At 46.7% G+C, this 23,684-nt stretch overlaps 1 protein-coding gene and 1 pseudogene across 2 annotated transcripts in view; one reads left to right on the top strand and one right to left on the bottom strand.

The window, feature by feature from the left end:
• Positions 1-486: 486 nt before the first annotated feature.
• On the bottom strand, positions 487-1,755 carry LOC132424251 (uncharacterized; annotated as a pseudogene).
• Positions 1,756-12,367: 10,612 nt separating this feature from the next.
• Positions 12,368-23,684, top strand: part of EVA1C (eva-1 homolog C) — an 84,153-nt gene continuing 72,836 nt past the window's right edge. For both annotated transcript variants that reach the window (XM_060009815.1, XM_060009814.1), the window contains exon 1: positions 12,368-12,917. In XM_060009815.1, coding sequence (XP_059865798.1) covers positions 12,758-12,917 — 160 coding nt within the window. In that variant the 5' untranslated portion in view covers positions 12,368-12,757. The remainder of the gene's footprint in view (positions 12,918-23,684) is intronic.

Here is a 23,684-nt window from a genome sequence, read left to right as displayed (position 1 = left end):
TTCCAGTCAAAATTAAGAAACTCAAAAAAATCATGATAAATTTGTGTGGAAAAATAAAGGCCTATGAGTAGCTGAGTCCAAAATACTTCCTTATCATGCATGAAGACATATCTTAAAATTATAATAGTCAAATTAGAATGGTAGTGGTAAAAAAATATAGACAAAGAGACTGGCGTAACAGAATATAGACTCAAAAACAGACCTGTGTCATGGAGGTATAGGTTAACAGCTCTGAAACTGCTTTTATGCATCCTGGAGTTAAACGAATAAGCAAATGGTTGGAAAATGACGGGGGTCAGGTTTCTCACTGTTGAAGAGGGCAGTTACTAAACAACAAGGTAAGGCTAGAATGAACCCTGTGGGACTGATAAGAGTTGGAGATATCACTATGATCTCATATTTAACTTAATATAAACAGAGATAGATTGATACAGAAATAAGTATAGATATGTATTATACCTGGGTTTGTACACATGCATATATTTCCTAGCTCTTTTCACTGACAGAACCTAGAAGCAGTGACACCCCAGTAGCAATGAGCACAACCAGTGCCCACATCTTGATTTCTAATACCATTACCGAATAAAAGGAACCAGGACACTTTGGAGAAATGGCAAATTCTAAGGCTGGGACAGAGCACACATTAAACAAGCCCTGAGCATCTTGTAGTACCAGAAAGTAAGACATGTTTCCCCCAAAATGGAGGATATGTCAAAGGGACACAGGAACCAACTTGAAATAATTCCCAATGGGACAATTTGAGTGACAAAATAATTAACATACTATTGGATTATAATCCCAGGTATAAAATAAATGTACATATGCCTATACAGATTATTAAATGATTGTATAAATAAATAAATGGGGAGAAGACCTTTCTTACAAGGTAAGGTTCCTTACAAATCTTCTTACAAAAGTAATCCAGGGCTTCCCTGGTGGTGCAGTGGTTGGGAGTCCGCCTGCCGATGCAGGGGACGCGGGTGCGTGCCCTGGTCCGGGGGGATCCCACGTGCCGCGGAGCGGCTGCGCCCGTGAGCTGTGGCCGCTGGGCCTGCGCGTCCGGAGCCTGTGCTCCGCAACGGGAGAGGCCACAACAGTGAGAGGCCCGCGTACCACACACACACACACACACAAAAAAAAAAAAAAAAAAAAGAAGGCAATGCCAGTGGAACCACACTGCCTGAAGCTCTGGATTGTATTCTGCCACCAACTCATCCAACTGACAAACTCATCTGTCTGTCCCTCCAGAACATCTACAAAATTGACGGAATTGATACTGTCCCTGTGGAGCCGGGTGTTCTCAAACCCAGCACGGTGGTCACATGGGCTCCAGTCAACGTTATAACTGAAGCCAAGTCTGATGAAATGCACCATGAAGCTCTGAGTGAAGCTCTTCCGGGGGATTGTGTGGGCTTCAACATCGAAGAGGTGTCTGTCAAAGATACTCACCATGGCAATGTGGGTGGTGCCAGCAAAAATGACCCACCAATGGAAGCAGCTGACTTCCGGACTGTCCTAAACTACCCAAGCCAAATCAGTGCTGGCTATGCACCTGTGTGGGACTGTCACCCAACTCACATTGCTTGCAAATTTGCTGAGCTGAAGGAGGTTGATTGCCGTTCTGAGAAGAAGCCAGAAGATGGCCCCAGATTCTTGAAATCTTGTGAGGCTGCCATGGTTGATACGGCTCCTGTAAGCCCATGTGTGTTGAGAGCTTCTCTGATCCCCCTTTGGGTCGTTGACTGTTCGTGACATGAGACACACAGTTGCTATGGATGTCATCAAAACAGTGACCAAGAAGGCTGCTGGAGCTAGCAAGGTCACCAAGTCTGCCCAGAAAGCTCAGAAGGCTAAATTAATATGATCCCCAATACCTGCCACCCCCATCTTAACCGGTGGTAAGAGAATGATCTCAGCCCTGTTTGTCTCAATTGGCCATTTAAACTGGTTACTAATATCAGTGTATCATAAAAACCTTCAGACGGAAAGAGAATGAATGGCACATGCGCATGTGTGTGTGTGTCAGTTTTAAGTTATTAGTTTTTAAAATCAGCACTTTTTAATGGAAACAACTTGACCAAAAATCTGGCACAGAATTTTGAGACCCCTTAAAACAAAGTTTAATGAGAAAAAGAACAAAAAAAACCCCAAAAACGATGGCACCAAAGATCAATGGGAAAGAGATGGTGTGGTACATTGCAAAGCTCATGCACAAATCTCTCCCAGCCTGGAGTGCAAGCCTCTTGGCAGTGAGACTTCGCAGTTCCTTCCTCCGGAGGGGGAGGTGTTTCTTCACCCATCCAGGAACAGTTTGGATTCAGAGGTCTCCGCAGCCAAGTACCACTGCCACCGTAGAGTATTCCTGGCTTTGCTAGTTTGCATTATGACAGTTCTGTGCATTTTCATTATTTCCTTTACCATCTTTAGTCTTTATTCTTCAGTTTACTTGTTTTGGTGTTTGTTAACATTTTCACTACATCAACACTGCAATTTTACTTTGCTGCTTTTGAAGTAATCCTGGACCACTAATTCCAAATGTAGTTATATTTTCAAAGAGGTTTTGTGTGGGGCAAATCACCCCCGAAAGTGCAGAATGCTAGGCAGGTCAACTTGAGCGTTCTGGAGATGAGTAAAGCCTTGGGGTGGGGGGATGGTGACTGGTGTACACAGGGACCAGCGGACAGCCCTGAGTGAGTGAGGGCGGCAACCCATGGGGGAAGAGCATTCCAAGTAGCAGCTACAGCAAATGCAAAGGCACTGAAGGGACTTCCCTGGTGGTCCAGTGGTTAAGAATACCCCTTCCAATGCAGAGGACAAGGGTTCGATCCCTGGTTGTGTAACTAAGATCCCAAAGATCCCACGTGCCACAGGGCAACTAAGCCCGAGCCGCAACTACTGAGCCCAGGCTCTCTGGAGCCTGTGCGCCACAACTGGAGAGATGCCCACGTGCTGCAACGAAAAGATCCGCATGCCACAACGCATGACCCAACGCAACCAAATAAATAAATAAATATATATATATTTTTTAAATGCAAAGGCACTGAGGTAGCAAGGTAATCAGAGAGTTCAGGAAACAGCAAAAGGGCCATTGTGTCTGCAAGGGAGGGAGGGCCAGAGTGGTAAAAATGAGGTCAGTTGGAGAGTCAGCCAGACACAGTTTATGCAGTTCTTGTTGACAAAGTAAGGTCTTCATAATATTTGGATTGTCTAGATTTGCAGTTCCCAAACTGGGCACCAAACTGCCCAGAGTACCGCAAGAAACTCACATATTGGAAGGTTTTTATAAGTTGAGGGAAATACAGCAATTCCCGACATCTATTGCAAACCATGAACTCAAGGTAGTTCATAACTTCAACATTTAGATTGTGCTACTTTTCCTTTTTTTTTTTTCTGCCTCTGCAGTCACATTGTGTTCTCTTTTTAAATTTTTATTTATTTATTTACTTATTTTTGGCTGTGTTGGGTCTTCGATGCTGCATGTGGGCTTTCTCTCGTTGCAGCGAGCGGGGGCTACTCTTTGCTGCAGTGCACGGGCTTCTCATTGCGGTGGCTTCTCTTGTTGTGGAGCACGGTCTCTAGGTGCAAGGGCTTCAGTAGTTGTGGCACGCGGACTCAGTATTTGTGGATCGCAGGCTCTACGGCGCAGTAGTTGTGGCACACGGGCTTAGCTGCTCCGTGGCATGTGGGATCTTCCTGGACCAGGGATCAAACCCATGTCCCCCTGCATTGGCAGGCAGATTCTTAACCACTGTGCCACTGGAAAGTCCCTGTGCTACTTTTTTTTCTATCTTCTTCTCTTCTTCTTCTTCTTTTTTTTTTTTTTTGTGCTCTTTTTCTATCAAAGATGTCAGAGCTTCACAAAGCCGGGATTTCAGTGGTTACTGTAATAAAAAGCAAGTACCAAGCAAAATCTACATGAAACAGAAAATAAGGGTGGCAGTGTCCAATCTGATTTCAAGGTTGGAGAGATAGCGATGTGCCTAATGGGTGTGCATACCCCCTTAGTAAATAACTGCGGTTATTTAAGAATAAAATAAAAAATCTTCTTTCTTTTACATAATATACATTTTCCCCAAATAGCTACTTAATTAATTGTTAGAACATAAATACTTGCTAAGTTGTTTGGATCTAGTTATTTAATAAATTTTTAACAGTTCAATAATTTTTTTTGGCCTAGGGGCCCTGCAAAAACTCACTGGGACAATAAGGGCACCATGAACTGAGAAACTCTGGGAACCTCTGCTCTATACCCTTAAATGGAATTCAGTTTCATTGGTTCTGAATTCCTGTTAATGGACTTTAATTTGTTTTTTTTTTTTTTTGGTTTTTGTTTTTTTTGGTAGTTTTAAGCTTCCCCTTGGGAATGATCATTTAAATTAAAAAAAAATTTTTTTTGGTAGCTTTAAGCTACCCCTTGGGAATGATCATTTGAATTAAAATTTTCTTTTTTTTGTTTACCCAGGTTTCTAGCTGTATCATTCACAATAGCCAAGACGTGGACGCAACCCAAGTGTCCATCCAAAGATAAATGGATAAACAAAATGTGGTGTATACATGCAATGGAATATTATCTAGCCTTAAAAAGGGAGGAAATTCTGTGACATGCTACAACATGGATGAATCTTGGAAACATCAGGCTCCGTGAAAGAAGCCAGACACAAAAGGACAAATGCTGTATGATTACACTTAGGTGAGGGACCTAGCGTAGTTAGAGTCATAGAGACAGAAGGTAGAATGTTGGTTACCAGGGTCTAGAGAAAGAGGAGAATGGAGAGTTCTTGTATCATGGGAACAGAGTTTCAGTTTTTGAAGATGAAGAATGTTCTGGAGATGGACGGAAGTAATGGCTGTACAACAACGTGCCTGTACTGAATACTACTAAACTGCACACTTAAAATGGTTGAAATGGTAAATATTAGGTTATGTGTGTTTCACCACAATAAAAAAAATGATTTATGAAATTCATGGACCGCAGTTATTATTCCTAAGGCAAATTAAGATTCTCACCTACAGAGGGCGCCCTTGTCAGTTCCTAGTACCTTTCCCCGGTGGGTTGCAGAAACTGTACTGTCGGAAGCTGCAGGTTTCTCCTCTCCCAGCTCCTGTGCAGCAGTCCTCTCCCTTCCAGCCTCTCCCTCACCCTTCTGAAGCTTTTGCTAAAGGATTTTTACTGCTGTTGACCAAAGGGAAACAGACTTGGCTTATACATGACCACCCTTCTCTTTTCTTCCTTCTCGGAGAGACACAGTTACGAGAGGCACCAATATGGTCTATATATTCATCACTTAAAAATGGTGAACAGGCACCGGTCAGAATGGCCATCATCAAAAAGTCTACGAACAATAAATGCTGGAGAGGGTGCGGAGAAAAGGGAACCCTCTTGCACTGCTGGTGGGAATGTGAATTGATACAGCCACTATGGAGGACAGTATGGAGGTCCCTTAAAAAACGAAAAATAGAACTACCATACGACCCAGCAATCTCATTACTGGGCATATACTCTGAGAAAACCGTAATTCAAAAAGAGCCATGTACCAAAATGTTCACTGCAGCTCTATTTACAATAGCCAGGACGTGGAAGCAACCTAAGTGTCCATCAACAGATGAAAGGGTAAAGAAGATGTGGCACATATATACAATGGAATATTACTCAGCCATAACAAGGAACGAAACTGAGTTATCTGTAGTGAGGTGGATGGACCTAGAGTCTGTCATACAGAGTGAAGTAAGTCAGAAAGAGAAAAATACCGTATGCTAACACATATATATGGAATCTAAAAAAAATGGTCATGAAGAACCTAGGGGCAGGACGGGAATAAAGACACAGACCTACTAGAGAATGGACTTGAGGATAGGGGGAGGGGGAAGGGTAAGCTGGGACGAAGTGAGAGAGTGGCATGGACATATATACACTACCAAATGTAAAATAGATAGCTAGTGGGAAGCAGCTGCATAGCACAGGGAGATCAGCTCCGTGCTTTGTGACCACCTGGAGGGGTGGGATAGGGAGGGTGGGAGGGAGGGAGACGCAAGAGGGAAGAGATATGGGGACATATGTAGATGTATAACTGATTCACTTTGTTATACAGCAGAAACTAACACACCATTGTAAAGCAATTATACTCCAATAAACATGTTTAAAAAAAATGGTGAAGATGCTACATTGTATGCTATGTATATTTTACCACAGTAAAAACTAATTTTAAAAGAAAAGAAAGGTTATATAGTGTCAGGCCTTTGAGGATTGGAAGAACTGATGTCAGGTTCAACCAGTATTTTGTAGGGAAACGAGATCCCAAGAACTCAGGTATGTCACAGAGGGCTGGGAGACAGGGATGCTTCCGGGCAGAGGAAGAGCGTGGAGGCTGACAGAGTGGGCCAGAGGTGGGGAGAAAAAGGGGCATTCAGAAACCAGAGTCAGGGAGAATTCACAGAAAGAAAAAAAATTCTGGTGAAAAAGCCCAGCCCGGTTTCCTGACAGGGGACCAGGGCCACTGTCGTCCAGAGGAACAAGTCGGAAACTATTACATTTCCATCATTACCTAACAAGGCAAAGGGCATTTGATCACAAAGACATCCCTAGGGGTTTGAATGGAAAGCAAACACTGTCTTATGCTCAAGCAATAATAATACACTAAGGCCATGAGATGGTTATGTTTATTACCGTGTATGGGGCTTCTGCTCTGACTTGCCTCTCAGCTAGGTCCGCTGTAAACTGTACCACCATCCACAACTCAAGTACCAACAGTGGCAGAGCTGGGATTCGAACCCTTGAGCTCTGACCATGGAGGCCATACAATTACCCACTGCCACACGCTGTGTCATCTAGCAGGGCAAGCTTGGTAGTTCAGAGCTAGATGTGTTTCTCCCAAACCAACTATGGAACATCCTTCCATCAGCACACTTTCCCTTCTGATGGCACAGAACGAGGTAGGAAGAGTAGGGGGCTGTGATCTCTGGAGGAAACTTCCCTGCTCTCAGGTGCGGTCCAGGCAGGCTGGATTCCCCGCAGCATTTGCTGTGTCACTGGCAGCAGGGAGCAGCGTCGGGGCTTCTGTGGGAACAGCACTTTCCAGCCTCAGAGGGGAAAATGGTGTCTGCTCCTTCCAGGATGGAGACATGCTCTCCTCCAGAAACTGAGTTTACCACCTTGAATACTTGCGAATGCTTACGCTGAAAACTCCCAAGAATCAGAATTCAATCATTCACAATGCTTCAGGAATCCACCCCCAAGTTTGCTCATGCTACATTCTTCTTCTATAAAGAGAAAAATATGAACAACATAAAAATAAACTGAGAGCAAAAAAGAAATGAAAATATGTATTTAAGAAAACATTAAGGAATGTCTTGGAACCAGTATCAATTTAGCCCAATTTCCTGAAATCCTACATCTAATTTAAATAGGCTGTGGGCTTTTAGAGCCAAAATGGACTTTTTGAGTCCACCATTTTCATTTTGCAGACGAAAGTCAGGGAGGTCCAACGCCTCCGTCAGTGGCTGTCTGTCAGGGGCAGAGTACAGGCTATTGCACTTGAAGCCTTTGACCTTGGACGGACACCAGTTTTGAGCTCATATTCTTAAAGGTTTCCTTCCATAGGCTTTTGGGCCAAACATTCCCCCCACGGCCTCTCAAGTGCATCCCAGCTTTCACAGTCTTCAGCAAGCAGCCCTTTGCTATCGATGTGGCTCTTTCGTGCCAGCTCTAGGAACAAACCACCGTTTGTTGCTTTTTAAAAATAAGCCTTTTTAGCTCTGGACAACGTTCGGCCTCAGTATCCTGAGCTGAAAGGTTGGTTTCTTTGCAGCTGACAAATGATGGCTTATGTCTTCTCAGAACGGCTGCAGCCCATCTTTGTTGAAAGCCCCAAAGCCTTACTTTGATAGCCCAGTGAGAGCACAGGTTCAGGCTGGAGTTTAAGTGCCCAGCACACAAACATCCTCCAAAGCAGGTTTGGCTATGTGGGGAGGGAAGCAGCCAGGATCTCAAGGAAGGAGGAAAATAGAGATGTAACTTAGAGCTGGAAAGAAGGCACAGAGTTGCTTCAAAAGGAAGGAAAAAAAGGCAGGAATCAAGGTATGTAATTTACAGTATCCTGCAAGGATCCTCTTACACACAGAACGAACGCTCCAGGTACAGAGGCACTTCTCAATCTCACATGCGAGAAGGGGCAAGATAGCCAATGGTACCATCACATAGAAAGGAACGCTCTTAGTTAACTCCATGTTGACATTCATCCCCTAATTTCTGCACCTTTGCAGTTTAAGAGGACTTCAAATTCTGCCACAGATGAGCTGTGAGGGTCGTGCTGTCGGTTTCCATATCTGAGACAGGAGATACTGGTAGTGCCTGGGCCAGCTTCATGGGTATGTGGCCTGTGTAGTAACTCAGGACCCTGTGCTCAGAGCCCATGCTGGGTTTAATGCCCTGCTATCACTATCTTGAAATTCCGGATAATTTTTCTACAAGGAGCTATGCATTTTCATTTTGCACTGGGCCAGTGAATTCTGGAGCTGGTCCTGGTTAGTACCCCATTGTTTAGGTATTTGATTGAATAATATTTTCAGAGAGGGAAATGGGGGCGGGGAGTAACTGGCTTCCCTTCTGTTGGGGGCACACAAAGTATGAGGACCAGAGGGGAAAATAAATGGAATTCTTTAATTTTCTTGCAAGATTCCAAAATTCTTAAAGACATCAGGTTAGGAGTAAGATGATTTAACAGGGCGCAGCTGAGGGGCACAGCAGAGGGCAGGGAGGGACCTGTCCTCCAGCCTCGTCACTCGCATCCCACAAGCACCCAGGCACACTGTGCTCTCCATCCTTCCCGAACACCTTTCCAATCTGGCCACTCCTCCCTTCTCTCTGGACCTGCAAAGCGCCAGCCCGATGCTCAGTCACAGCCTCCAGGCTCCGCTCCCCTCCAGACCATCTCCCTGGACCCACTTTGCAGTCTTTGTTTGATCTTTTTAAAAAAATGGCTTTATAAACAACAAGGTTCTATTTTACAGCACAGGGAACTATATTCAAGAGCCTGTAATAGGGCTTCCCTGGTGGCGCAGTGGTTGAGAGTCCGCCTGCCGATGCAGGGGACACAGGTTCGTGCTCGGTTTGGGAAGATCCCACATGCCGCGGAGCGGCTAGGCCCGTGAGCCATGGCCGCTGAGCCTGCATGTCCGGAGCCTGTGCTCTGCAACGGGAGAGGCCACAACAGTGAGAGGCCTGCATACCGCAAAAAAGAACCTGTAATAAACCATAATGGAAAAGTATATGAAAAAGAAAAGAATTTTTTAAAAGAATATATATATAGTATATATACATATACATATAACTGAGTCACTTTGTTGTACAGCAGTAATTAACACAACATTGTAAATCAACTATACTTCAATAAAAAATTTAAACGAAAAAACAGTTTTATGGGGGAATTCCCTGGCGGTCCAGGGGTTAAGATTCTGCGCTTCCACTGCAGGGGGCACGGGTTCGATCCTTGGTTAAGGAGCTAAGATCTCGCATGCCGCTCTGTGAAGCCAAGCAAACAAACAAAGCCACCCCAGCTTTACGGAGATATAATCCGCACACCACACAACTCACCCATTTATGGTTCAGCGGGCTTTGGCCTATTACATCATTCATTTTTTTGAAGTTGTGGTAACTACATGACATAAAAATTGCAATTTTAAGTGTACAATCAAGTGGCCCTAATTACATCCACAGTGTCATACAGCCATCACCACCACCTATTTCTCAACTCTTGGAAACCTCTAATCTATTTTCTGTTTCTACAAATTTGTGTATTCTAGATATTTCATGTAGGTGGAACTATGCAATATTTATCATTTTCTTATCTCACCTAGCATAATGTTTTTAAGGTGCCTCCATGCTGTAGCATGATCAGAAGTTCATTCCTTTCTATGACTGGATCACATTCCACATTTTGTTTATCCATTCATCCATTGACGGACACTTGGGCCGCTTCCACCTTTTGGCTATTATGAATAATGCTGCTATGAACACGAGTGTACAAATATCTCTTGGAGTCCCTGCTTCCAATTCTTAGGAGTATAATCCCTGGACCCACTGTTGACCCCTCCAGTCCACTTGCATTCAGAAGCCAGAGTCATCTTTTACCAACACACACCTGATTGCATCAGTCATCTGCTTACAACCCTTTGCTGGCTTAAGACGGAAGTGCTCACAAGGGCTTAGGATAAAGATGGAAGTGTTCTGGGGCTTCCCTGGCGTTCCAGTGGGTAGGACTCCTCGCTTTCACTGCCAAGGGCCTGGGTTCAATCCCTGGTTAGGGAACTAAAATCCCACAAGCTGTGCAGTGTGGCCAAAAAAAAAAAAAAAAAAAAAAGATGGAAGCGTTCACCAAGGTCTCTGGGTCCCTGAGCTCTGGCAGCTGACCTCTCCACATCACCCTGCCCTGCCCTTTTCTCTCTGCTCCATGTCCTGCATGCATTTCTGAAGCCATGCTTCTTTGGGATTTCACATATGCTGATCCCTTTTCGTAAGATGTTCATCCTCCCCAAATATTGATACCTAGCTTTTGCTTGGCCAACTCTTCCCGTCTTTCTCACCCATCTTGTCTTAAAAAGGTCCCTAACACCTCCTTCCCTTCCTCCTTCCCTCCCTGGGTCTCGTTCCCATGGCTCCTTGGCATTCCCTTGGCATTATCTGTTCAATGTCTGTCTTCCTCACTGTACCAATGACTAATACTAACTGAGTACTTACTCGTTCCAGGCCTTGTCCTACCCATGTCACCTGTTTCAACTCATTCAATTCTCACAATAAGCCTGATGCCTTTACAGGTAAGGAGATCTGGGGATGCCGTCACACCTAGTAGCAGTGTCCACACTGGCAACTGGAAACCAGCACATCCCTACGGGACAGTGGTGGCAGCCACCAGCCCTGAGGGAGCATGGTTCCCTTCCCATGTTAGGAGTGTCCCCAGGTACGTAGGTACTAATTCATATCTAAAGTAGATGGATGAATGGAATGGAAAGAACATCAGGGAACCGAGTTTTAAGCAAACGTCTCTTACTGAATGGCTGCTAAGTGCTGGGCATCCTTACCCACCCTCCCTGCCTCAGTTTCCCCAGCCTAGAAGTGCACAAGAATACCTAGGTCCAAGGGTTATTGAGAAGCTTGAATATTTTAATGTAAATTTTAAAAATCATTGTGCCTGGTAGACTGGGTCCCACTAACAAATATTGATGTTTGCATTTGCCCCTAGCCCAAGACAGGGAGGTAATGGCCGGAATCCGAGTTCTTCTGGCCCTGCCCCTGCCCCTGGCCCTGCCGGAGCACGGTGTGAGACGCAGTGACATCCAGCTCGCCGGGATCCTTGCAGCCCACCTCTAAGAGGTTCCCCCAGGTAGGCCAGCGAGTCTCGGTTTTCTCTGTCCAGGCCTCCCCGCCGCACTCTGCGGCGTGCGCGGTGCAGTTCAGAGCCGGCCGGCGCAGGGCGCCCGGGCCCGCCCTTGGGCCTCATGATCTACATTTCCGCGTCAGGCCCGCCGCGAACTTGGCATGCCCTCCCGCGGTGTTCGGGAACACTTTGTGCCGAGAGCCCGCCCGCCCGGCCCTCCTCCTTCCCGCCGGCGCCGCCTGGCCCGGACGCCCAGCGCAGTCCGCGGGGTTTGGGTTCCTGGACCCCAGGTACCCCACCCGGCGCGCGGCCACGGAGCCCCCAAGTACTTGTCCTCGGTTCCCCCGAGCCCGAGCCGTGCAGCCCGCTCCTCGCGCACGGGCTGGGCGTCCAAACGTAGGTTGCACCGCGCGTAATCGAGAGATTCAGAAAGATGCTGTGGCCCATTTTAAAACAAAGCCCATTTATTGCGTTCGGCGGCTGTTTGTGCCGGTCCAGTGTCAGATCCTCTGAGCGCGGCGGACAACCAGGACCCAAAGGAAACGTAGTCCCAGCGAAAAGAAACCGGCTCTGGAGCCATCTGATCCGTTTTCAGCACAATGCACATCCCTCCCCCACCTCCACTCCCCCCAGCCCCGAGATGGTTCCCCTCCTGGCGGCGTAAGCTTTGGCGTCGGGCAATGCTCCGGGTCTCGGTCTTCTCTTCTGTGAAATGGGGAAAACTGTGCGTGCTTGGTGATTCTGCACGTGGAGCGCGCTGGGTCGCAGAGACGTCAGTGTTGCGGTCCCACACCTCCAGTACCCCACCTTCCCGCGGCCCCCACCCCGGGGCTCCCGGGCTCCAAGCGCGGCTCTGGCTCCTAAGTGCGTCACGGGCACCGGCCGCACTCCACAGGCGGCCAGGGCGAGGCTGGCACGGGGCCAGCGCGGGCCAGGCCAGGGGCGCTGAGCCGTCTCCGGGGCGGGGACCCGGGCGTGGAAGGCGCTAAAGTTGCGCGGCCCTCGGCGCGCTGTTGGGGGCGCCCTCCGCGGCGGGCAGCGCGCCAGGGACCGGCCTCCGCAGCTCTGGGCGCGAGAGGCTACACTTTCCCTTCGCCCCCCGCCCTCGTTTCCTCCCGCGCGGCCGCAGCGGAGATTTCCTCTCGGGGAAACCACGCGGACTCTTCCCGGGGCTCCTCGCCCCGCCCCAGTTCTCCGCCCCCTCCTCTTTGCTGGGGAGCCGGTGCTAGCCCGCGGCGGGGAGGAAGCTCTGGCAGCCTGGGCCAGGAGGTGGCAGGGGGCCGCGGAGCCGCTGGCTACCAACTCGCCTTGCCATGTGACGCCGCCCTCCGCCCAGCGACCCCCCGCGCGCCCCGGGCCCGCGCCCGCGCTCTGTCGCGCCGCGCACCATGCTCCTGCCGGGACACGCGCGCCCACCGCCAGCGCCCCAGCCAGCACAGCATCCCGGCCTCCGCAGGCAGGCAGAGCCTCCCGGGCAGCTCCTGCGACTCTTCTACTGCACCGTCCTGGTTTGCTCCAAAGAGATCGCAGCGCTCACGGACTTCTCCGGTAAGAAGCGACCTCCCTCGCTGTGCGCCCCCGGCGCCGCGGGGCGCCCAGGTGAGCCCTCGGTTGGGGGCAGGCGCCCGAGGGGGCAAGGCCGGGTTGGTTTAAAGTTGGAGCGCGCTCAGAGCCAGTTTTCTTGCCTGATAATAGGAGCCCTTAGCATATTCAGTAGCTGCGCATGTGGGATGGTGGCAGGGGAGCCCCCCCCCCCCGAGAAGGAAGGGTGGGTAGGGTATTTGGAGTTTTTCCCTCAATGAGTTGACCTCCTCGTCAATTTCCCAGGGTCAGGGACCCGACTCCGATGGATGCGGGTCGGCTTAAAATACCTTAAACTGAGCCCTGTGCCGCGCTCAGCGCTGTTGGAACACGTGTTGTGGTCCACGCTGCACTTGGTTTGCTCTCCGCATAGGCCGGGTGTGCCCCAGCCAGCCTCTCAGGTGCCCACGTAAGGAATCCAGCCCAGAGGACACTTGACCTGAAGTCTGCGCCGACAGGCACGAGGGAAGCCCAAGGGGATGGGAGGTCTGGTGGAGATGCAGTAAGAAGATGAGTAGAAGCTTACGGAACAGAGAGGAGACTGAGGGGTAGGACTTGACCGCCAAAAGGCACCCCCGTCCCCCACCTCCGTCCCCCATTGCCCGTCCCCTATCGCCTTAACAAAAAACTAACGACTTCCCCCTCCCAGTAAAGGATGAGGCTTTTCTTTGGGGGGATTGCGACCAAGGCTTCCGCAGCTGATCTCAGATAGTTCTGGCGCTGTAGGTGTGGCGCAGCAAAGTGAGAGAAGTTTCTGGGTTGACGAGGGCTATAGGAGCCGCATTCTTACGTTACGGCCGCGCTTGCTTAGAGTAACAACGTCCTTGCCATTGTATCGGACCTGGGTCTCCGTCTGGCGAGGTTGGAGGCCTTTCACCATTTCCTCGCCCCTGCCCTGCCCAGGAAGCAGCTCTGAATCCTACTCTTCCCCTTCTCCAGCATCTCCTGCCAAGTCCAGGCTTCCCGCATCCCTGCCTGAGGGTCTTTTGCGGTATAATCACGGCAAACAGGAGTCGTTCCTCAGCCCTATTTGTGCAGTAGACTAGTACATGGCAGGGGACACTGGCAAATCAGAAGCTGAATTGGGTTTCTAGTTTACTTACAGAGAATGTCATTGTTAGCTGAGAGCCCTTGGGTCAGAGTTTCTTTGCTTTGAATATTTAATATCAAGGCAGTGTTTCCACCTAGCAAAGGAAGCCAAGATATGTCTATTTGGCAAGGAAACTGTGGTCCTTAAAATCCAGCCCACGGGATCAGAGCGCTATGGTAAATGTGCTGGGAAACTGCTGAATAGCAAGTGCTATTGACTTTTTTTTTGGTAATAGAACTTTCTGGGCTGCTAGGAGAGTTCTCTCTTTGCTGGTTTAAGCTATGGAAAGCAGTTCTGAGTTCAGCCACCATCAAGCTCTGAATATTGTTAAGGAAAGAACTGAAAGCCAACAAGCCCTTCTTTTGTGACATCATCGTAACTGAACAAATATTGCTTTAGGTAAATCGCGGTGTAACCATTAGATTGTTTTCATAGATTAAAGACACTTAGAGCTTGTTTCTTTAGTGGAGCGGTTGCAATCCTTGAAGCAGTCTATAGGTTACCACCCAGGTTTGGAATTGTCTGTACGGAGCAACTGTTCCAGAGGGTGAACTTGAGCTCTCAAACAGGGATGCTCGGCCCTGGGAAATGGATGCTTCCATACACGTTTTTCTAAATGACTAAACAATAAAAGGAATTTTCTCCTGCTTTGGATGGGAACCTAAATTTCAGGGTTTAAAACTCCCTGAGCCAGTGTTGGGTCGGCGGTGATATTTCCAGGTGCATCCACGAGGAGTTCCCATGTTTCCTCTGGGCAGCCTTGCTCTTGTGATGTGAAGACCAGGGAGAAAGTGCCCGGGAGCCTTTTGGGAAGAAGAAAAGAAAAATAAGCTTCTCTGAAACCACAGACACACTCAGGTTTAGATCTAAATTCTATCTTGTGTGGCGTCGGGGAAATATTAGAAAAGGCTCAGGGAGAAAGATGAAGTCTTCAAAGTTGATTCATTTGATGTGAAACGTCATGAACCTTTAGGGACCGCCTAACCATGTGACATACGGCATCGAGGAAAACTCCTAAGCTCCGAAGATGACAGTCTGAGGGTTCAGTTGAATGTTTTCGTTGAAGCAGTGCATCCTGATCACGTGACTCCAACACACACCTCCGCCCCTGCCACCCCCCACTGTGGCCTCAAAGCCTGATGCCTGCTTTCCTGGGGACAGGAGGTCCTATTCCTGCACTTGGAGGGGTGTGTAGAAACCAGTGCCTGAAAAAAGACAGTGGACCCTCCCTGTCGGAGCCTGACAGCAATAGCTGAGGGCTGGAGAGCACCATTTGACAATGTAGTTACTTGCTTGTTTTTCTAAACAAGGAAACATCAAAAAGCCAGACAGAGGGAGGGTGGAGGGAACTTGGGACCCCCTTCAACCTTCCTGAAGAAGGGGATGGAAGAAGGATGGTGAATCCAGGTGAAAGAAAGCGTCAAAATGAAAGGGGTCCCAGCTATGGTCTGTACAGTACGGGGCCTCCAGGGAGACGAACGGTGCAGAGTTTTGGAAAGTTACTTAAGCCTTTCTCTTCTTTGCAACTCTTCCCTGAGCTCTTTACCGAGGCCGTCAGCTGCTGTAGTTTTCCTGGGTCATTGATTTTTTTGGCCCCAGGGATTCCAGCATCGGATCTCACTCTTAATAAGCCAGAGGCTGCATCGGGGCCTGCGTCTCCCCCTCCGTGCTCGTGACTTGTGTAATCACCTCCAAGCCTGCTAGGAAACAGGCTCCCTAAACACCCCCTTCCCTCTCCTCCCTGAAGACGTTGAGATGCTGCCAGCGGCCACTGGAAGGCTATCATCACTGCATTAAAAACACATCCCAGGAAGGCAAGAGCAGTTCATGCAGAATCACTGCCTCTGATCCTTAAGCCCGAACTCAAACGTGCTTGGCTTTCATCCATCTTCCTCTGGGATGGTCTTCTGTTCTGTTGACTGCATTCCCAAATTGAGGATTTAGCCTGAGAGGTCCAAACTGATCACTGATTTTTTTTTTTTTTTAATAGAAATGTCATGTCAGCATCATCTTTGTTCAAAGAACAAGGCAGGATGAGGGCAGAGGGGAGGGAGGGGTGCCATTTTGGTTCCAGCCATAAAACGCTAAGGACCCTCTACATGTGGTCCTGCTTTAAAGCGGGACGTTTCAGCGCATCCCTGAACTTAGTTTGCCGTGTCCCTCAGGTCTTGTTCATGTTTCTGGTGGTTTACTCTTTGCCGAGAGCAGGCACAGCCTTCTCCATCTGCTCTTCCCTTTCTCCCTCTTCTGTTCTGTTTTGTGTTTTTTCTTTTTTTTCTTTCTTTTCTTTCTTCTCAAAGAAGTTCAAAGTGATGGATGGGCTGATGGGCAGAGAGGGAAGGAAAGGATAGAAAATTCATCCCTTGGATTCCTAGAACACTCTTGACTTTTGACAAAGTCGTCATGACCATATGTTTACATGTTTGGTTTTACCCTAGGACACGTAGTGGTAAATGTGGGAAGCGGAAAGGAAAGGAGGTGAGAAACAAGGGGAGCGGAGCAGCTTTTAAGGCCTTCCTTGTACCCAGATGTCCTCAGACCTCAAAGAAGGGGCACTGCACGAGAGAAGTGGGTCTCTGGGCTGACGTCCTGCCTCCCGCCCCCGGGAATCAGTAGCCCAAGCAAACAAGATGTGGGGCTTGTTATCAGATCATTTGCAGCCCAGCAAATAAGCCCCATCCTAGCTCCTATTTCATTGGTCAGGAATTTCAGAATGTGGAAAAATGGTCATTCAGTTGATCTTGGGGGCTCGGGGGTGGGAACTTGGTCGTGATGGAGTTGTCCATGTAGCAGAGGTTGAACCTTCCTGTTCTGTTCAGAGAGGCAGTGGGTCTCAACCCCGGCTGCACACTAGAACTGCTGGAGTCTAAACAACTGTACGGATGCTCTAGCAGCAACTCAAGGCATCTGATTTAATTGATCTGGGAGATCCAGGCATTGGTCTCTTTTTCAAAGCCCCCAGGCAATTCTAGTGCACAGCCAGAGATGAGAACCATTGCTCTGGTGTCAGAGGGCAGGGCTGCCTCCTGTCTTTGTGTCAGTTCATCCAGGGGGACACGGGCATGACGGGGTCTCCCTTCACCCCCCCCCCGCACCCCAGGGCTCACCACCAGGGAGACCAGGATGTATTTTCCCAGCTCTCAGTTTGCCACTGCATCCCAGCACACACGTATGCACACACTTATACATACATGCACGTGTGCCTATGTGCACACGCACAGCTCTTCTTTTTAGTATGCCTTGGTCACATCATCCTTTAATTCAGGATTGTCTTCATTTTCAAAACTTTTATGGAGCAAAAAGCCAGCTCGTAACGAAAGAAAAAACAAAGCAAATGTCTGCAGGAGTTGTCCAGCTGTCACAGAAGAAGAGGGATGAAGAGTAAGTGTCTCAAAGGGCTCGTCTGTTTCCATGGAAAGTAACAACGTTTGAAAAGTGTTCTCCCAGCTCTTTCTGTAGCCGAGAAGAGGAGTCTGGGTAAGGGAGTGGTCCTGTTATTAATGGCTTTGGTCTCCCAGGCGCTTTATTGGAAAGGGCAGCCTAGTAGCCATTTCAAGGAAGGAACAGAAAGGAAGGGAGTAAAAGTTAATTGAGCACAGGGTTATCTGATTTCATCCTCATAGCAACACTGTGAGGTAAGTAGTAGTGTCACTTTACCCAGCCTCAGAGAGGTTAAGTGACTTGCCCAAGACCTCCCAGCTAGGAAGCAGAGCAGAGGCAGACCCTAACTCCAGCCCAGGAGTAGGGCCAGGCTGGGGGGGCTTGGCCCGTGTGGGTGCTGAGTGGGGGACAAAGCCAGAGAAAAAGTGCCACAATTTGCTTAACCTTTCTATATAGTCCTTGGATTGACCGTGGTGGTTTCAGTTGCCCTCTGAGTAGACTGACCTTTTCCCATTGCTTCCTTCCACATCTTCTCATCACAGTTCATCCGTAGTAGGTACAGGCACAAGGTGATGAGTGGATACAGGAGAAAAATGTTAGAACTTCTGTTCTTTTCTATTTGTTTCTTTTCTATCTTTAAAAAAGAAGTTATGTTTTGCTTATAATTAACATAAAGTTGAGGGAGTTCCCTGGCTGTCCAGTGGTTAGGACTTGGTGCTTTCACTGCCGTGGCCCATGTTCAATCCCTGGTCAGGGAACTAAGATCCCATAAGCCATGCCATGTGGCCAAAAACAAAAACTAAAAACAAAAAAACCCCATACAAGTCGACAGCAGAACAGTACATAATCTCTTTTTTTAAAAATTTATTTTATTGAAGTATAGCTGATTTATAACATAATTTCTAAATGTAATATAGTGGAGAAATGTTCTCAAAATATTTTTACTGATGGGGCTCATGATCTAAAAAACTTGGAGGCCACTGGTCTTCTCAGCCATCCTGTCAGCACCTTTAAAATTCTTGAAAAGGCACCGCTTTGGAAATACCATACACTGAAAGAACACCTGCCCCCATGTGACCCAGCCCCTCCCCTGCCACGCCCACTACCCCAGTTAACAACTGCTGGTAAAATTTAGAGGCAGGATGTGAATCCCGTGACTGTCTTGTCTCAAAAATCCATACTCTTGTCATTCAAGCTAAGTAATGGACGTGGAAGCTAGGGGCGAGGCATTCTGAACTTTTATGATACTTGGCCACTATTTTATTTTATTTTAATTTATTTTTAAAATTTATTTATTTATTTATGGCTGTGTTGGGTCTTCATTGCTGTGCACGAGCTTTCTTTAGTTGTGGTGCGCGGGCTTCTCATTGTCGTGGCTTCCCTTCTTGCGGAGCACGGGCTCTAGGCACGCAGGCTTCAGTAGCTGTGGCACTTGGGCTCAGTAGTTGTGGCTTGCGGGTTCGAGAGCTCAGGCTCAGTATTTGTGGTGCACAGGCTTAGTCGCTCCACGGCGTGTGAGATCTTCCCAGGCCAGGGCTCGAACCCATGTCCCTTGCATTGGCAGGCGGATTCTTAACCACTGTGCCACCAGGGAAGCCCTCAGCCACTATTTTAATGAGGCTGATGTGTTTGTATCTTTCTGGAAGGAAATAGCTTCCCTGAATAACATCAGTCCTAGAGTCACCTAGATTTTAGCGATAGAAGGAGACTCTCAGATGGGAGGGTGGCTGACCAAGTGATTCTAATCTGTTTTCTCTGAGCTTCTCTCTTTCCCTGTGGGGTCTCTAATTCTGCTACCCCTTAGCTGGCCTCTGTGTGTGCACCATCTCAGTTTAAACTCTGACCCATCGTAAGGGGTATATTCTTTACTTGGTTCCCTTAGCACAAGTAAGAGAAGTTAGCTAAAAATACTATAGCGTATCAAGAACATAAAGCACTGTGTGCCGCACAGCGCTTTAAGAACTTCATGTTCATTAACTCATTTAATCCTCACAACGCTACGAAGGGAATACTGCTATGATAAGTTGAAGAAATAACATCAAGAGAGGCTAAGTAACTTTTGGGGATTTGAATGCAGGCAGCTTCTCTAATGCTAAAACAAATAAATTACAAGTTGTTTAAAACAGTGCCACTTCTGTAATGTTTATCTCTTAATATACCAGATCCAAAGCTTTCCCAGGACTTACAGGGATTGTCCATTCCATGTCGTGTCTAGAGATAGCACCGTCCAGCCCCAACTAACTGATTACAGGATAGGATCTATAATTCATTTCTGGAACTATGGTGGAACTGGTGTTCTGGAATGGTTTCCCCAACAAAACACTTAGGGCTGGTGAATAAAACATAACAAACATCCTTTAAATGCATGAGTGAGTGACTAAATGCAAGGAGTAGCCAGGGAACAAAAATGAAGAGGGATCAGAGAACTGAAGAAGTTTGCTGTCACCAACCCTATGGCTACACTGGGGCCTTTGATGAGCTTTACAACCAGGATTTAATAGGTACATGAGGGCAAGAGACAAGGCATTAGACCAATGTCAAGTGAGAAATTGGAATAAAGATCTCCTTATAAGGCCAGGACATGGAAGGGCTAAACACTCATAAAAAGATGCATGAAAAACAAATCAGCCTTCTTGTAAAGAAAGATGACAAGGAAACATCTCAGCTTAGGTTCAGGATTGGAGGAAAAAATAATCTCTGTTGAGACTATGTAACCACAGGTTTGCCTTTTCAAGAGTCTGGGTTTTGAATTCACATTGCCTTTACCAGGAAACCCAAGCTGAGAAACTAAAAAAGTTGTCCCAGGTTAGTAGTGCCCCAGGGTGCCTGGGAAAAACACACAAATACTCCCTGCATAGAAACATCAACACAGGCCCCACAGATTCTGATAGATAAAATTCTGCTGATTATGAACACAGTATCCAAAATTACACTATATGAATAATAATCAGCATCAAAAACAACAGAGTTTTTAATAAATAAAATAGGGAATATAAAACATAAAATAATAAAAGAGAATCTAAAACATGAAGAAAGAATGAAAGGCTATCAAGAAAGATCAGGCATATTTTTTTAAGAAATCAAATATATGTACTAACATGAAAAATATATTCATTGATGTTCAAAGCTTGATGGGTAGATTAGATGCAGCTGAAGAGAGAAATAGTGAACTGGAAAATAAAGCTGGGAAAACTATCCAGAATGCCGCAAAAGAGATAAAGACACGGAAAAAAGTTTATAAGACATGGAAAATGGAATGAAGGTTCAACATACAGCTGATCAGTATTCCAGAAAGGGAGAATAGGGAAAATGAGGGAGAGGCAACACTCAAAGTGATAATACCTTAGAGTCAATTTTCAAGAGTTGATGAATGATTCAGATTCAAGCATCTCAAGCAAGATAAATAAAAATAAATTTATGCTTATCATATTAAAACTACAAAATGCTAAAACAAAGTGACAGTTTTAAAACGATCATAGAGAAAAAAATTTTCATCTATAAAGGCTTGCCCATAACAGTGAGAGCCAGAAGCCAGTCAAATATTTTCCAGGTTCTGGGGGAAAAAAACTGTCAGTGCAGAGCTATATACCCAGCTAAACTATCTTCAAGAGTGAGTGTGAAATAAGGGCACGTTTACCACTAATAAATCCTTACTGAAAGAACTACTAAAGAATATACTTCCTGAAGAAGGACACTGAGTCTAGAAGGAAGGCTTGAGATATAAAGAAAAGAAATGATGAGGAAAGAAATGGTATAACTTCTAATGCACTTTACCTATATTTTTTGCTGTCCGCCTGCTTAGAGAGTGTCATTTCCTTGCCTTGATAGAGATGGTCTCTAAGATATCTTGTCCTTTTGGCAGCTAAAATCAAGAGATAGCTTTTTGACCCAGTTGAACTCTTCCACTGACTTATGACTTTCATCCTGAGGGTACCCAGTACTCCTTACCAGGTGGGCATCAGTTCCCTTGTGAGTACACAGTAGAAGGTCTGTATGAAAGAACAAGAAATGTTCTCAGGTCTTTCAGGTATCAGATGCTGTGCTAAGTATCATATAGGCCTAAAGAGTCAGTTCTGTCCTGAGAAAGCTTCTTTCTCAGTGGTTTCATAGTCACACAGATAACAAGCAGTTTGAGGGATGAAGAATAGATTTGGCAGGTCCCATTCTCAAAATGGTACCCAAAGCACAGAGCTTGGAATTGAGGGTTTAGTAGTGTATCCGTAGACCTACCAGATGACACTGCCCGTGTATAGGTTTTACATTTTCACACCTGCATTTCAGGACACCTGTATCACTTGCTCACTCAGGCTCCTGGAGATGAATTTCTCCTGCATTAACCAGTTAGGGAATGAAGCGATGCTTGGGGTCAGTTTCGACCTGAGAGTCGAGTTTTCTATACACAGAGAAGCAGGCAACATTAAAATTCAAAACTCAGGCCACTGACTCTGAAATGTATGTTTGCAAACTGTCTGATTTCATGTCTGCCTCAGATGTCCCATGAATACAAATCACCTCATTTGGGGTTGGAGGAGCAGGGAGGAAGAAACCTAAGAATGATCTCCAAAACAAATCTTTAATTCGGATGAGGATAATAGAATGTAATCCCATTTCAAGTCTGTCAGCATTCCTTTGATGATTACAAATGAGTCCCTTTTCCCCTGCAATGTGGGGGAATAATCTGGATAAAATAACCCTTTTTGTCTGTGAGGGCCTGAGCGATGCCTCCTCATGACAGCTTTCAGAGTAGTGTTTCAGAGTCTGAGAAGGGCGCTCTGCTACCAAGTCCTTCCCTTTCTACTCTTGACTTAGAAGATTTTTCCCTCTTTTCATGTTTGGCGGCTTCCGAAGGTCTCAGGCTTAGCAATCATAAATCAATCGTAGTACTGTACTCTGGAACGAGAGAGACCTGAGTCACGGAGCCCTTTCTCTTCTCTGTTTGTTCAGCGGGAGACAGGTGGAGATGAGAACGCACCATCTTATCTAGAAGGCCAATTTGTACAGCTTTTGAGGGATACACGTCAAGGAGTGCCTGCAATTATAGTCTCCTTTCTATTAAAAAAATGTACACTGACTCACGTTCAGGCTCACACACCTCTTTTCTGTCCATTTGATGGTGAAATTAAGGGACGGTCGTTTTTAAACACCTTCTTCTATTTTGGGAGGCCTAAACACACCTTCCAAAGCTAACAATGCCAAATGCTTTGTGGACAAGTCAGACCGGATATAAAGACTCAGGTGCCATCTGCAGCCTCAGCATGAAAAGGGGCCTCAAGGCCCCGGTGCTGCAGGACCTGCTGTGTGGAGTCTGTCCTTCAGGCTGTGGAGAATTCTACAGAACAGAGCCTGCGGTCTTCTCTGTTTTGCCTCTTTAAACCTCAGTTTAAGTGTGAAGGTCCCTTTCTTCTGATTTACTTTTTTTTTTTTTTTTAAGCAAAGGGCTCCAAGACTTTTGTCCCCAGGATTATGTGTAAACAGTGTTATGGTTCCCTAAAGCCATAAACCAGTGCTTTGAGGAAAAAGGTCTCCTCTTGTCGCAGACTTCTGCGTTTCTTTCTGGCTCTTCAAGGCAGGTTATTTGGGTTGTCAGTCTTCACCAAGAATGCCATGTGGTCCTTATAGTAGATGGCTGTCTTCACTCAAGGAGAATTTAGCTTGTCCTAATGTTTAATCTAAACCAGTGATTCTCAATGCTTAGTGAAATAAGACAGAGAAAGACAAATGCTATATGATATTTACTTATACATGGAATCTAAAAAATAATACACATGAACGTATATACAAAACAGAAACAGACTCACAGACTTAGAAAACAAACTAATGGTTACCAAAGAGCAGAGGGAAGCGGGGGAGGGATAAGTTAGGGGCATGGGATTAATAGATGCAAACTACTATACATAAAATAGATAAGCAACAGTTACTGTATAGCACTGGGAATTATACCCATTATCTTGTAATAAGTTGTAATGGATTCTAGTCGGCAAAAATACTGAAGCACCGTGCTGCACACCTGAAGCTAACACAACACTGTACATCAGCTATATCTCAGTAAAAAAAGAAAGAAGCCAGTGATTCGCAACCCAGGGAGACTTTGTCCCCCCAGGAATATTTGGCAATGTCTGGAGGCAGTTTGATTCTTCACAACTAGGGGTGCTATTGGCATCTAGTGAGTAGAAGCCGGGGTGCTGCTAAACGTCCTACAAGGCACAGGACAGCCACTACAGCAGGGAATGATCAGGTCCTCAGTCCTCATGCTGAGGTTGAGG

Source organism: Delphinus delphis, chromosome 4 (assembly GCF_949987515.2).
Source record: "Delphinus delphis chromosome 4, mDelDel1.2, whole genome shotgun sequence".
Classification (NCBI taxonomy): domain Eukaryota; kingdom Metazoa; phylum Chordata; class Mammalia; order Artiodactyla; family Delphinidae; genus Delphinus; species Delphinus delphis.
The sequence above is the reverse complement of the archived record's forward strand: the minus strand, read 5'-3'. Positions and strand labels throughout refer to the sequence as shown.